At 41.4% G+C, this 12,614-nt stretch overlaps 1 protein-coding gene across 1 annotated transcript in view; it reads right to left on the bottom strand.

Annotated features, from left to right (window-relative positions):
* Nucleotides 1-12: 12 nt before the first annotated feature.
* The window catches only part of mrvi1 (murine retrovirus integration site 1 homolog), a 46,511-nt gene continuing 33,909 nt past the window's right edge, over nucleotides 13-12,614 (bottom strand). Inside the window, exons 28-38 of the mRNA XM_049560109.1 lie at nucleotides 10,264-10,381; nucleotides 10,069-10,099; nucleotides 8,243-8,383; nucleotides 7,894-8,025; nucleotides 5,555-5,705; nucleotides 5,187-5,236; nucleotides 4,754-4,888; nucleotides 3,518-3,579; nucleotides 2,679-2,801; nucleotides 2,345-2,473; nucleotides 13-731 (exon numbers count right to left, since the gene is read on the bottom strand). Coding sequence (XP_049416066.1) covers nucleotides 569-731; nucleotides 2,345-2,473; nucleotides 2,679-2,801; nucleotides 3,518-3,579; nucleotides 4,754-4,888; nucleotides 5,187-5,236; nucleotides 5,555-5,705; nucleotides 7,894-8,025; nucleotides 8,243-8,383; nucleotides 10,069-10,099; nucleotides 10,264-10,381 — 1,235 coding nt within the window. The 3' untranslated portion in view covers nucleotides 13-568. The remainder of the gene's footprint in view (nucleotides 732-2,344; nucleotides 2,474-2,678; nucleotides 2,802-3,517; nucleotides 3,580-4,753; nucleotides 4,889-5,186; nucleotides 5,237-5,554; nucleotides 5,706-7,893; nucleotides 8,026-8,242; nucleotides 8,384-10,068; nucleotides 10,100-10,263; nucleotides 10,382-12,614) is intronic.

Below are 12,614 nucleotides of genomic sequence, written 5' to 3'. Positions count from 1 at the left end.
ACATTACAGAAATAAAACAAAACATCAAAACCTTTTATTTTCTGGATCTTTAAATATTAGTCCAAAATCTCTCGAGGTCTTTATTATCTATTGGACCTGAGATTTATACTTTAACATCAGAGTGTAGATAAATATACACTTTTTCTACTGCGGCATTTAATGGAAAATGCCATACTCATCATCAGAAAGTACCCAAACCAGAACATGTTGTTACGTATACATCTAATTTAAATATACGTATATGTGTCATCACACTATATAATTGGTCCCTATACAGAAATTATCTTTTTGCTCACTGCAGCAAACAATATGTTAATTTTTCTATACAAACAAAATTATAACTTAATGCTGTTAACCACAACAAAGGCAACATCATCCATACAGCCTCCCAAAACGTCTTTGGCCCTCGAAAGTCAGGGTCATGGATTCAAGTGAGTCCGAGTGTAGTGATATGGTAAACTGACAGAGACAGAGGGCGACTCTGTGACTCTGCACCGGGGTTCTTTGGTTCTTCTGCTACACTCAGTCCAAAGATCTTCATCTCGCCTCGCACACAGTCCGTCTCTGCTTACGTGTCCTCACGTCTGTTGTAGTAGTCACTGAAGAATGTGAAAATACTGATAACCAGACACATCACCACAAACAGAGTCAGGGCCATCCAGAGAAGTCGCCGATTCAAGGGGATCTTGGGAGAATAGCGACCAAGAAGAACCAGGATCTCCTCCATCCTCCTGTGAAGACAATGACCTCATACAGTAAACATCTCATATTTTTATTGCTGTTAACAGCTTTTTATGTATCTTCTTCAAAGTCTTTTCATTTTAATTTTTATTTAAAAATGAAATAAGTAATGAAACTTATTACATGTGATTACTTTTTGATTACTTTTCTAACAATGAAGATCCTGTTTGTTTTTATTGCTTTTAAGTTTTATTTTGTCATTGTATTATTTTAACATGTTCAATACCTTGACAAAAAATAAAAAAATAAAATGGGGAATAGAGATAAAGAAATATCTGGAAATAGGCCAAAGGGAGGCATTCCTGCACAGGAAAAAGATTCAAAGTAACAGAAACTGAAGAACAACATTTTCTCAGTAACTGTAACGTACTATTTTTCCCTTACCTTTTTTCCTTACAAATGTGTGATCATGACCATCTAGCTTGTGGCTGCAAGTGGCTCATAGGTTTGCAAAATGACAAAGTACATCTTAAAGGAATACTTCAACCCCAAAACCACTATTTGTATATCAGTTAGTCACCCTAAAGACGTGACTTTAACTTGTTTTTCTCACATGCCTTCAAGGTGAACGAAGAATCAGCAAATGACAATGAACTGAAGCAATGGGAGTCCATGTTTAACAACTCAAACTCAATCATACAAACTCCCACACAACTCCCACATAATCCAAGTCTTGTTTATCCAGTTGTAAGCATTAAATTAGTTTTCTTTATGTGGTGGCTGGGCTCAGCCTTAGAGATAGGGTAAGGAGCTCTGACATCCGGAGGGAGCTCGGAGTAGAGCCGCTGCTCCTTCACGTCGAAAGGGGTCAGTTGAGGTGGTTTGGGTATCTGATCAGGATGCCTCCTGGGCGCCTCTCTTTTGGTGTTCCGGGCACGTCTCACTGGGAGGAGACTGCGCGGTAGACCCAGAACACACTGGATGGATTACGTATCTCATCTGGCCTGGGAACATCTCGTGGTATGAGCTGGAAAATGTTGCTGTGGAGAGGGACGTCTGGGGTGCTTTGCTTGGCCTGCTGCCTGCGCTACCCGGCCCCAGAAAAGCGGATGAAAATGCATGGGTGGATGGATGGTGTGTATGGGAAGTACTGAGTATACAGCAGGATAAATGAGACTTGGATTATACTGCACAAGCTGTGTGAGAGCTTTTAAACAGATGTTTTGATGTAGTTTTGCTGTTGTTTAACGTGGACCCTTTTTAGTCTTCAGTTCATCTAGACTTTTCTGCATTTTTGGATTCTTCATTCACCATGGAGACATCTGAGAAGAGCAAAGTTTTCTCAGGAATTCAGTGTAACACAGGATGAGTAACTGATACACAAACACTCATTTTGTGGGTGAAGTATTCCTTTGAAAATTGTGTAAAATTAGTGTACATTTCTTAAATTCAGCAAACTGAAGGTCTGAGATGTGCCACACGCAGTAATGAGAGGTCTTATTGGCATGTACAGTATACCCATGGTGTAGATGAGCTTTGGGTACACTTTTAGAGTTTTGCATTGTGAATGGAACTTAAAGACTGGACATTTGGCCTGCTTATGTTAACGCTGTCAGAGAACAACATGCTGAATTTATTTTCTAAAACAGCAGATTCAGTTTACCTGCTTGTGTTTCTGTTCTTTCCACTCTCTTCATCCTTATTTTTCGATTCCAGCAGCTTCTCTGCAGCGTTCTCCTCTTCCTGCTTCTCCTCCTGGAGCACTTTACTTTGCTTCAGTCCCTCTTGGTAGCTGCATTTGAAATGTTTAAATTTACCAGCAGCATCAAATGATATACAGTAATATACTGATGTTCTATCATCAGGCAGGCTCTGTTTACTTAATATTATATACACCTGCACAACAGCAACATAATTGAGTGCCATAAATGTGGTGTTTTATGATAAACAACAACAGTGTGTTGTGTGTAGTTAAGGATGAGGACAGAAGGCCTCACCCTTTGTTGTACGCCTCCTCTTCGATCTTTGCCTTGAGCTCGGCTCTGATCTCGGCTCTGATCTCCTCTACGTTTACAGGAGGCTTGGCTGGCTCACTTTCCTGCTCCGACACACTCTTTCCACTGCATTGTTTCAGATGGGAAAGAACAGTCAGCCTTGGACACCACCACCATCACAGCAGACATTATAAAACTGAGAGGAGTGTGCTTTTAGGTTCCATCACAACACCTTGGCCTTGTTTATAACTTCCAAACTGCAGTAGTGGCTGAATGATAGCAGTGTGCATTACAGACACAATCAGCGAGTACTAAGAGAAAAAAAAAAACACGGAGCTGGCACTTTGCACATTTGTTCTTTCTATTCTTGTCTCCTTGGAGAACATCTAGACACTTGAGAGCTCTACTCAGGCTCACTTTATAACCAGGATATGATTGGAGCCTGGTGCCTGGACTTTGTCAGACTCTTTGCACAAATGTTTAGATTACGACCCAGGATAGCATATCCATCAACTGCAGCAGGGTCTGATTATTTTTTATGCTGTCAGGGTTATTTTCACTCCAGTGGGGCTTTCTCTGCACCGTAAAACACATCCTGAAGGTCACACAAACAAGACAAAGGTCCCACTGCAGCACAAAACGTTTTTGATAAGAATGATTACAAGTTCAGGCTCGTCTTGGCCCATTGTTTCAAGGTCTGTGTGCTGACCTTGGGAATCAAGCAATGGTATGTGTACATACTGTACATGCAGTCACGTGTGCATGTGTGTGTGTGTGTGTGTGTGTGTGAGTGTGTGAGTGTGTGTGTGTGTGTAAGTAAAACACAAATACATAAAACATACCATTCTGCTGCCGGTTGAGCTGCCTCTGTGGGAGTGCTGGCTTTCACATCATTCGCTTCACACTAGAGAGGAGAGAGTTGAATATTGTTGAGGAATACAGTTGCCTTCTAACAATGATACACAGTCAAAAGGTGTGATAGAAATATTCATATCCTTTACTTAAGTGAAAGTACCAATACCACAGTGCGCAAAAGTATTTAGAGCTGAATTTACTTAAAGCTTAACTTTGGTACTTTTCTACCTGGACACAAGATTTCCCATGTTTTTGTGTCTAAGTGACAGATGGAGAAAACAATTTTTGAAACTGGTCCAGTAGTCGAGCAAGAGTACTGTTGTGTAACCACTCAGGACATTTGTGCTCCGTCATTCTGCAAAAAGATGAGCCCCATGACTGGTACATCATTATGGTACATTATTATATGACGCATTATCTCGAGACGTTATTGAAGCTGTCTCGATGCATCTGTAACATCTCGATGGATCAGTACCGTCATTGCATTGATGTGTCAATGTGAAAGCTGCATTTCACTTTCCTAGCTGGTAAGGGTGGAGCTAGTTTCAACTACGTTATACAAAGTTAGGAAGTTTGTTCAAAAACTCAAAAAATATCTGAAACATGACAGAAACCCCACATAGACACTGCTTTTGATTACTGTATTTCATAACCTTATCATATGGTTTTTAAGCTTAAAGTCTTAAACTGTTAATTAAACAGTAACTTCAGCTGTCAGATAAAAGCAGTGTAATAAAAAGTACAATATTTGACTCTAAAAGCAGTGGCTAACTATGAAGTCATATAATTTGGAGTTACTCAAGCAAAAAAAAAAAAAACAACTTAAATTTGTACTTCTTATGTAAAGTTCTTGAGTAAATGTATTTAGTCACTTGCCACCACTGACAATTATTATAGATATGACTTTGAGCAAAATATATTACTATAATCAGTGAACTACAGCAATATGAGACAGAAGTTTTTCATTCTAAAAAACAATTTATCCTTTTTGAAATACAAAAAGAAACACTACAACAATAATTGGTGTCCTTAAATTGAACTAGTAAGTAAGTGTCCTAAGATGACTCCTACATATGTTTCTAACTCATTGCGCATATCTTTCACTCAGCAGTCATTCTGGAGAGTGGGTGTCACAGCATTTAATGCTTGATGTGTCATTTCCCATCATTTTCCGACAGGACAGAACAGGACAGGACAGGACAGGACAGGGCAGGAAGACCTACCAGGACAGGAAGAGCAGCACCAGCTGTGGGTCCCACATTGGGGCCAGGGCCGGCTGTAGCTGGGCTCTGACCCGGGATGTTCAGGAGGTTAAACTTGGGCACCACCGCAACGCTCACCCTACGTCTGGGCAGAGCCTAGAGAGGTGAAAGAAGACAGAAAATGTGCCAGTGGTAAGAATTTAAAAAATGAGAGTATCAAGGATGTAATGTTTTAAAATGTTTAACAACACAGACATGATGATGTCACAGAAAGACAGTTTCATACATTACACAGGAAACACAAAAGAATTTTATAAACAGGATGGCATGTGGACATTTTGGGACATTTTAGCCTTTTGTGCTAATTGGCAAATGTTAGCATGCTAGCACTCTAAATTAAGATGGTGTACACGGTAAACCAAAAAACATCTCTTAAAAAAACTGAAGTGCTTACCTTTCCAAGGGTGAGGGACATGGATCTTGAAGGTCGTGGAACTCCATCATCTTTGTGAGGACATACGAAGAAACACAGAATACAGCACTATGTAAGCACAGAAACCAGTAATTTCATGCTGGTATTGTTTCAATGCTGCAGTGAAGCTACTCAGTAACACACCAGTTACAGAGGTTACAATGTTGCCTGGAGAAAATATTCCTACAGAGCAGCAATGAAGCAGTGACACTAAAAAACATGCATGCTTCATCAAACCCTTGCCTGGATAAATAAAGTTAAAAAATATTTTTCCACAAGCATGAAACCCTTTCAAAACTATGTCCTGTAATGTCTCTGTGTTTTCTTGTGTTTGATGTGAATGTGGTCACCAGTGTCCACGGAGCCTCCGTAACAGCGGTTTGAATTCTGGTTGGCGAGCTTCTTGAACTCCATCAACTCTGCGTGGTCCTTCTCATACGTCCTCTTCAGATTCTCCACATATTGCATCATGACTTCAGTGGCCTTGTTCATACGTTTCTCCTGTTACACAATGAAAAAGAAAAATGATCTTACTAACCAGATGAATATAAGTCAAATATTAACTGACATATTCTTGTTTCATGGTTTCATGGTTAAATTTCTCTTAAAAAAAAACTGTCTCTTAATATTCAACTTTCTTCAGCATTGAGTTGCGAAGTCTGTCTGTAAGCTGTTAGGTGCTGGGCGTGCAGCATAACAGGGTTTACCAGAAGTTTTTGCTGAAAGCCTCTGATGGCTGTTGGAAACATGGTTGATGACTGAGACTGAACCACACAGTAAAATGTGCCATAAAACTAAAACATTGTGCTAAAACAGGCTAAAAATCGTCTCCGAGCTGGAACAAACTTCATGGTAACACTAAATCCTGCTTCACATATTTGCAGTTTCCCTTTACACAGTATGTGATACTGTGACACAAAGGACAATCACACATCAAAGTTATGTGCTGCAAACACAAACTTGTGAAACAGTTTATTATCTTAATATGATATATGAATACACACTCACCGGCAACTTTATTAGGTACACCAGTTCATCTGCTTGTTAATGCAAATAGCTAATCAGCAAATCATGTTGCAGCAATTCAATGTATTTAGGCGTGTAGACATGGTCAAGATGACATGCTGAAGTTCAAACCGAGCATCAGAATGAGGAATAAAGGTGATTTAAGTGACATTGAACGTGGCATGGTTGTTGGTGCCAGACAGGCTGGTCTGAGTATTTTAGAAATAGCAAAAGACCACACAGACTGCCACTCCTGTCAGCTAACAACAGGAAACTGAGGATACAATTCCCACGGGCTCACCAAAATTAGACAATAGAAGATTGGAAAAACATTGCCTGGTCTGGTAAGTCTTGATTTCTGCTGTGACATTCAGTTGGTAGGGTCAGAATTTGGTGTAAACAACATGAAAGCATGGATCCATCCTGCCTTGTATCAACGGTTCAGGCTGGTGGTGGTGTAATGGTGTAGGGGATATTTTCTTGACACACTTTGGGCCCCTTAGTACCAACTGAGCATGGTTTAAACACCACAGCCTACCTGAGTATTGTTGCTGACCATGTCCATCCCTTTATGACCACAGTGTACCCATCTTCTGATGGCTACTTCCAGCAGGATAACGCACCATGTCACAAAGCTCAAATCATCTCAAACTGGTTTCTTGAACATGACAATGAGTTCACTGTACTCCTATGGCCTCCACAGTCACCAGATCTCAGTCCAATAGAGCACCTTTGGGATGTGGTGGAAGAGATTTGCATCATGGATGTGCAGCTGACAAATCTGCAGCAACTGTGTGATGCTATCATGTCAATATAGACCAAAACCTCTGAGGAATGTTTCCAGGACACTTGTTGAATCTATGCCACGAAGAATTAAGGCAGTTCTTTTTTTTTAAGATATTTTTTGGGGCTTTTTAGCCTTTAATGTATAGGACAGACAAGCGTGAAGGGGGGAGAGAGAGAGGGAGTGACATGCAGCAAAGGGCCACAGGCTGGAGTCGAACCCGGGCTGCTGCGGCAACAGCCTTGTACATGGGGCACCTGCTCTACCACTAAGCCACCAGCGCCCCGAGTTAAGGCAGTTCTGAAGGCAAAAGTGGTCCAACCTGGTACTAGCAAGGTGTACCTAATAAAGTGGTTGGTGAATGTATATGAATGCCATTTAGCATGTCATTTTCTGAACAATCCAGACTGTTTTAGCAGTTCTATTATTTTCCTTTAGCCACGTAACTTGATGATTACTGATAAAATCTCATTGCGTGAATATTTCATGCAAAGTAAAGTAAAAGTACTTCATATTTGAAGTACAGCACTTGAGTAAATGTACTTTGTTATATTCCACCACTGATGACAGCAGTGCAAACGACAGAGAGAAAACGGCATCTAAGTGGTCTGGGGTTTTAAATAGCTTCAGACCTTTGTACTGCAAAAACAGTAAATTTGATCTTTAACTGATGTTTGCTTTGGCCGGCACGGGGTCCGCCACAGCATTAAGATAAAAATCTTCACCATAATTTCTTAAAATGTTGCCAAACAGGCGTCTCAGTGGGCCCGGGACATCCTGAACAAGACAATATCTTTTAAACAACAAGATGTATTGTATATTTACACAATGCAGTGTTCTCTTTATCTGTCGTTGACTGTGCTGCATCTCCTCAGTTTATATGTGTTTGTGTAACTGCACCTGTCGAACTGCTCCCACAATCTCTGATCTGCTGGAGAGCCGCGTGGCCAGTCGGTGCAGCACAGCTATTGTCTCTATTAAGCGCTGGTACGCCTCACGCTGCTCCAAGTTCTGCCACTGTGGAGAAGTCATCTGCGAGAAACACAACAACATCTTGTTACAAGTCTCTCGGGACAACACAGTGTACATCAGTGTCCCCCTCTGTACCTGGGATTGGACTCGGACAAGATAAATATTTACTGTGGGACTATTCCAGGAAACATTAAGCAGATGAACGAGCACTAAAGAGCCAGAGGGAATTTTTCTGTGCAAGTTAATCTCGTATCAGCTGCTGTTTTCGAGGGCTGACCTTCAGTGCTCCTTTGAACTCTTCTAGTTCCTTCTCGGTGTCTTCCTCAGTCAGGTTCCTCTCCCTCTCCGCCTGTTTGAGCCGCATCTCCAGAGTATAGTTGTCATTACGAAATGCCAGTGACAGCTGGACGAATGCGTTCTGTGGGGAGGAAGTTACTGCAATATAACTCTGACAATGGCACATTAACACAGCACATTAAACTCAGATGAGCTGCTGCTGATGGCAACGCACCAACTCTGAGGGATAAATCAGAGGGATCCATAGGAAACTCTCCCACAGTGCGGCACACGCACACACGCAGGCTAAATAAGAGTCAGTGCGGTTGTTTACGTGATACTAATATGCATTTTTATTAGTTAACGACGTGTGAGGGAGAATCAAGCAGCCCTGGAGATGAGCATGGGGAACAAGCTGTGATTCTAACATTTGACCTCTTGATGTTTTGCTGCGTTGATCAAAGCCAGTCTGCACAGTTTTCCTACATACATGGGCCGCGGCTGAGAGGAAATATATGACCTCTCGCTGTCCCGGTCCAGACGCGTCCCTGAGGGAGCAGCGAGAGGGGCTGCATCCCGAGCCCGAAAGCGTCACTAATGTTTGCATTTTTCTCCACAGGAAATCACTCTGAGTCTCTTTGGTCTGATCAGGAACAGAAAAACACTTTCCTGTTGACAGAACACCGCCAAGCTCAGGCAGACAATTTTTATGAAGGTGTAATTAACTACTTTGGTAACAAAACAGGTTATTATAAACATGGAGCCGCATGTGGCAAATGTTTGCAGTGAGTAGAACAATGGATCTGACTGCTCTGTTTGAAACAGTGTTTGAACACAATTCACTGCTCAAAGTAAACAGATTACTGTTGGCAGTCGATTTTATGACCCATTGTATGATGACTCGTGCACACAGTACTTTGACTGTGGAGCAGTTAGAAATGAGCATGAGATTATTAAAATGAATATATATTGTTTGGAAAGCAGAACATGGCATGAAGCAAATTACAGTTTGCCATATAACAGTTAAATACCTGTATTTGTAAATAAGTTGGCTCTAACTACTATTCAGGCCGTCACCAAAGTGACTTTTCAAATGTTAAATTGTTCAAGAAATATTTTGGGAAATATGCTTTTCTGCTTTCTTGCCAAGAGGAAGATGAGAAAACCGATAGCACTCTCATGTCTGCTCACTAATGCTTGATCCATTTGTGTTGGGAAGCTGGATTTTAGGAGTTCCCAGTCAGAAATTTCAACTGCAACACACCTGAAGTCAGATTTCCAACTTGAAAAGTCAGAGGAACCTCACCAACCATGTCCTCAAAATCCAACACGGCTGCTCCAACAGCTGTGAAAACTGTAGTAAGATACAGTTTATTAGCACTTCTGTCTCATTTGCATATGTATGCAGGATCTGTGAGCAACAGGACAAGATTTCGGTATTGGAAATGTTCTAGTTTCTGTTTGTAGTCCATGTAATGTTGTATATTTGAGCAGTAGAGGCTTATCATCGTTAGTTCCTGAGATTGAGCTAACAGGCTGCTAACTCCAGCTTCATGTTTACTGTAGAGATATGAGAGTGATATTAATCTTTTCATCTAACTCTCGACATGAAAGCAAATACGTGTATTTCCCAAACTGTCAAACAGGTCCTTTAAATAGCAGGCGAGCACAAGCAGAGCACCACAGAAAACAAAATGAGCTGCAGCATGCATGGGAAGGCACTGAACTTTCAATACTTCACAATAAAGGGTGTTTCTGTGATTTTGTATCTTTAGTTCTTAGTAGATTTAATGACTGAAAAAACAACAGATGAGATCAAATACTAACCTCAACTTCTTTTTCAGTGAGTGGAGGAGCACTGGAATGAAATGAAAGAGGATCTGTTAGTATGGTGAGTAATGTACATACAGTATTTGTACTCAGTAAAATTAGGATGTATGGAGGGTTATTTTTAGTGATTAGACAGGAAAAACAAGACAAAAGGTAAAAGTTAACATGAGCAGCAGACGGTTTGTTACACACCAGCCTGGTAGACCTCGGTGGAGTTTGAGTTTTCTCAGCATCACATCTGAAATGTTCGGCATGGCGTCGGACTTCTCCTTTGCTTCACTACTGGCTGAGTTTGGAGAAGATGGAGCACCTGCAAATACATTGTTACATGAATCAGTCCTGAAGAAAATACCAGGTCTTTTTCCAGAGATGTTTTGAGTCAGGGCTGAAGTCATTGAAACAGATTTAAAGTCAAGTACTGTTCAAGTCTACTTTAAACCACATGTCTTTAAAGGTAGACTAGGTAACTTTTAAATGTACTGAAATGTAGTGTTACAGTGGCACAAGTAAGGTGAGTAGTGAGTTACTGTACACAGCAACACAGTTAACATTAGTCATCACAAGCTACTGGTCATACCAGACCATGTTTGGCTGCAGCATCAAAACCCCCAAGTGTTGATTTGAAGAAGAGTGCATTCTATTTCTAAGAAATTCAATTTTTCATTTGATGAAAGACAGTGATATTTCTTCCTTTTAAAAGTGACATAGTCTCATTTTAAAGTCTCCAAGGCTGACTTTTAAAATTTGAATCAAAATTACACATTTGTACAGTCTCCTTCAAAGCTGTGCTGATGGTTAGTTAGGTACTATAAACAGATCTTATACAGTCAAACCTTGAGGCTTGAACATTTTGGCTTTCTCAGATGTCGAGTCAAGTTTTTAAACCAGGGGTTCTCAAAGTTTTGATGACTGAGCTCTAATTTTCACAACATCATGTGCAATATTACTTTTCAATATCATGCAATATAATTTCCTCAATCATGTGCAATACTACCTCTCATTATTATATCATATTCAATATAACATTGATCATCATGCACAGTTTGCTTTTTGCACCACTTTCACTTTTAGTAATGCTAGTACTTATCTTAGTCCTATTGTTACTCTAGTAGGCACTGGTTTTGCTTTCTCTCCTTGAAAACACTTCTTATCTTGTATATTTGTATATTTTGCCAGATATTTATTTTACTTTTGTTTGTAAAACTGGGCCCAGTGACTGACCCTGACCTGGGAAACCCACTGGTTAAATTGTAGTTACTGTTCTTAGTGTTACAATAATCTGAAGCATTCTCTGGCACAAGAATTTCCTTCGGGAAAAATAAAATTCCATTGAATTGAATTGAATGCGTGTTAAGTGTCAGCCTGTGATAGTCTGGCGGCCTGTCCAGGGTGTACCCTGCCTCTCGCCCAATGTCAGCTGGGATATGCTCCAGCCCCCCTGAGACTTTTAACAGGATATGCGGTTACAGTAAATAAATGAAAATGAATGAACTGAATTGAATTCAGGGAGACAGCATATCATTTAGGGATGCACAGAGTCATGACATATGGGCCTCTAGTTTCGCAGACTGGGCGAGGTGGAGGCACAGCGCACCTGCGCTTCGCCAACTGGGTGTGGCCAGGCAGATTTTGCAAGTTTGGCACACCGTGCGTGCTGGCGCAGCTACTCTTCCTTCCCACCTCCGTCCCTCCTACCTGCGTAAGTTGGAAAGAGGAAGGAGAGAAGGCGTGGAGTGGGTTTTACACACATCACACCAATCAAATGAGCCCCTCTCCTCGCCTTAAATGCGCCGCATCATGGCATGAGAGTTTACTCAATTCGCCATGGCAGAAGAGAGCGGCAGCGTCAGACGGCCAAACTTCTCCCAGGAGGAAACTGATGTTTTGGTCCGGGAGGTCCAAGCTCGCAGTGTCCAAATATACGGAACTGCAAGCAGACCTCCACGGGCTGATGATGCAAAGGTAGCCTGGGAGGAGGTCACCACAATTGTAAATCAATGTTGCGTTTCTCTTGTGCGCGCGCTCTCTCTTTCTCTCTCACAGTCTCACTCTGTTTCTTTTCTTTTGACTTTTCTAAGATGACAGACGCTGAATATATACTCCCTATCTGATGCTGTGGCTGTTTGTAGTTGGCTGAGAGGGATGTGAACTCATTAGTCTGCAGCTGTGTTAATCAAATCAGGTTGGGTTTCCATTACGCGTGCCAAACGTGCCAAACGGTGCCAATCCCCTTTGATCTGACATCAGATATGATGGGACATATAGAGATACATTTATGTGCTTATTGCAGATAGCTGCATTGAATAGTGTTTTTGTGGGTATTTATTGCATTGTTAATGTGCCTGACATTCTGGAAACCTGCCTGTGAGGTTTTGGTGACATGTGCGCACTGTCCGCCGGTCAGCCAAACACTTACACCGGCTGCGCTCCGCCTGTGCTGACAGTAGACCTGATTTCAGCTGGCGAGCTTTTAGCGCACCTTCGGCGAAGCCTTTTGGCACGAAACTGTCACTGCGCAAAGCTGGATCTGTCGACACCTCCCC

This window comes from Epinephelus fuscoguttatus, linkage group LG2 (assembly GCF_011397635.1).
Source record: "Epinephelus fuscoguttatus linkage group LG2, E.fuscoguttatus.final_Chr_v1".
In the NCBI taxonomy this organism is placed as follows: Eukaryota; Metazoa; Chordata; class Actinopteri; order Perciformes; family Serranidae; genus Epinephelus; species Epinephelus fuscoguttatus.
This window is presented reverse-complemented; position numbering and strand designations above follow the sequence as displayed.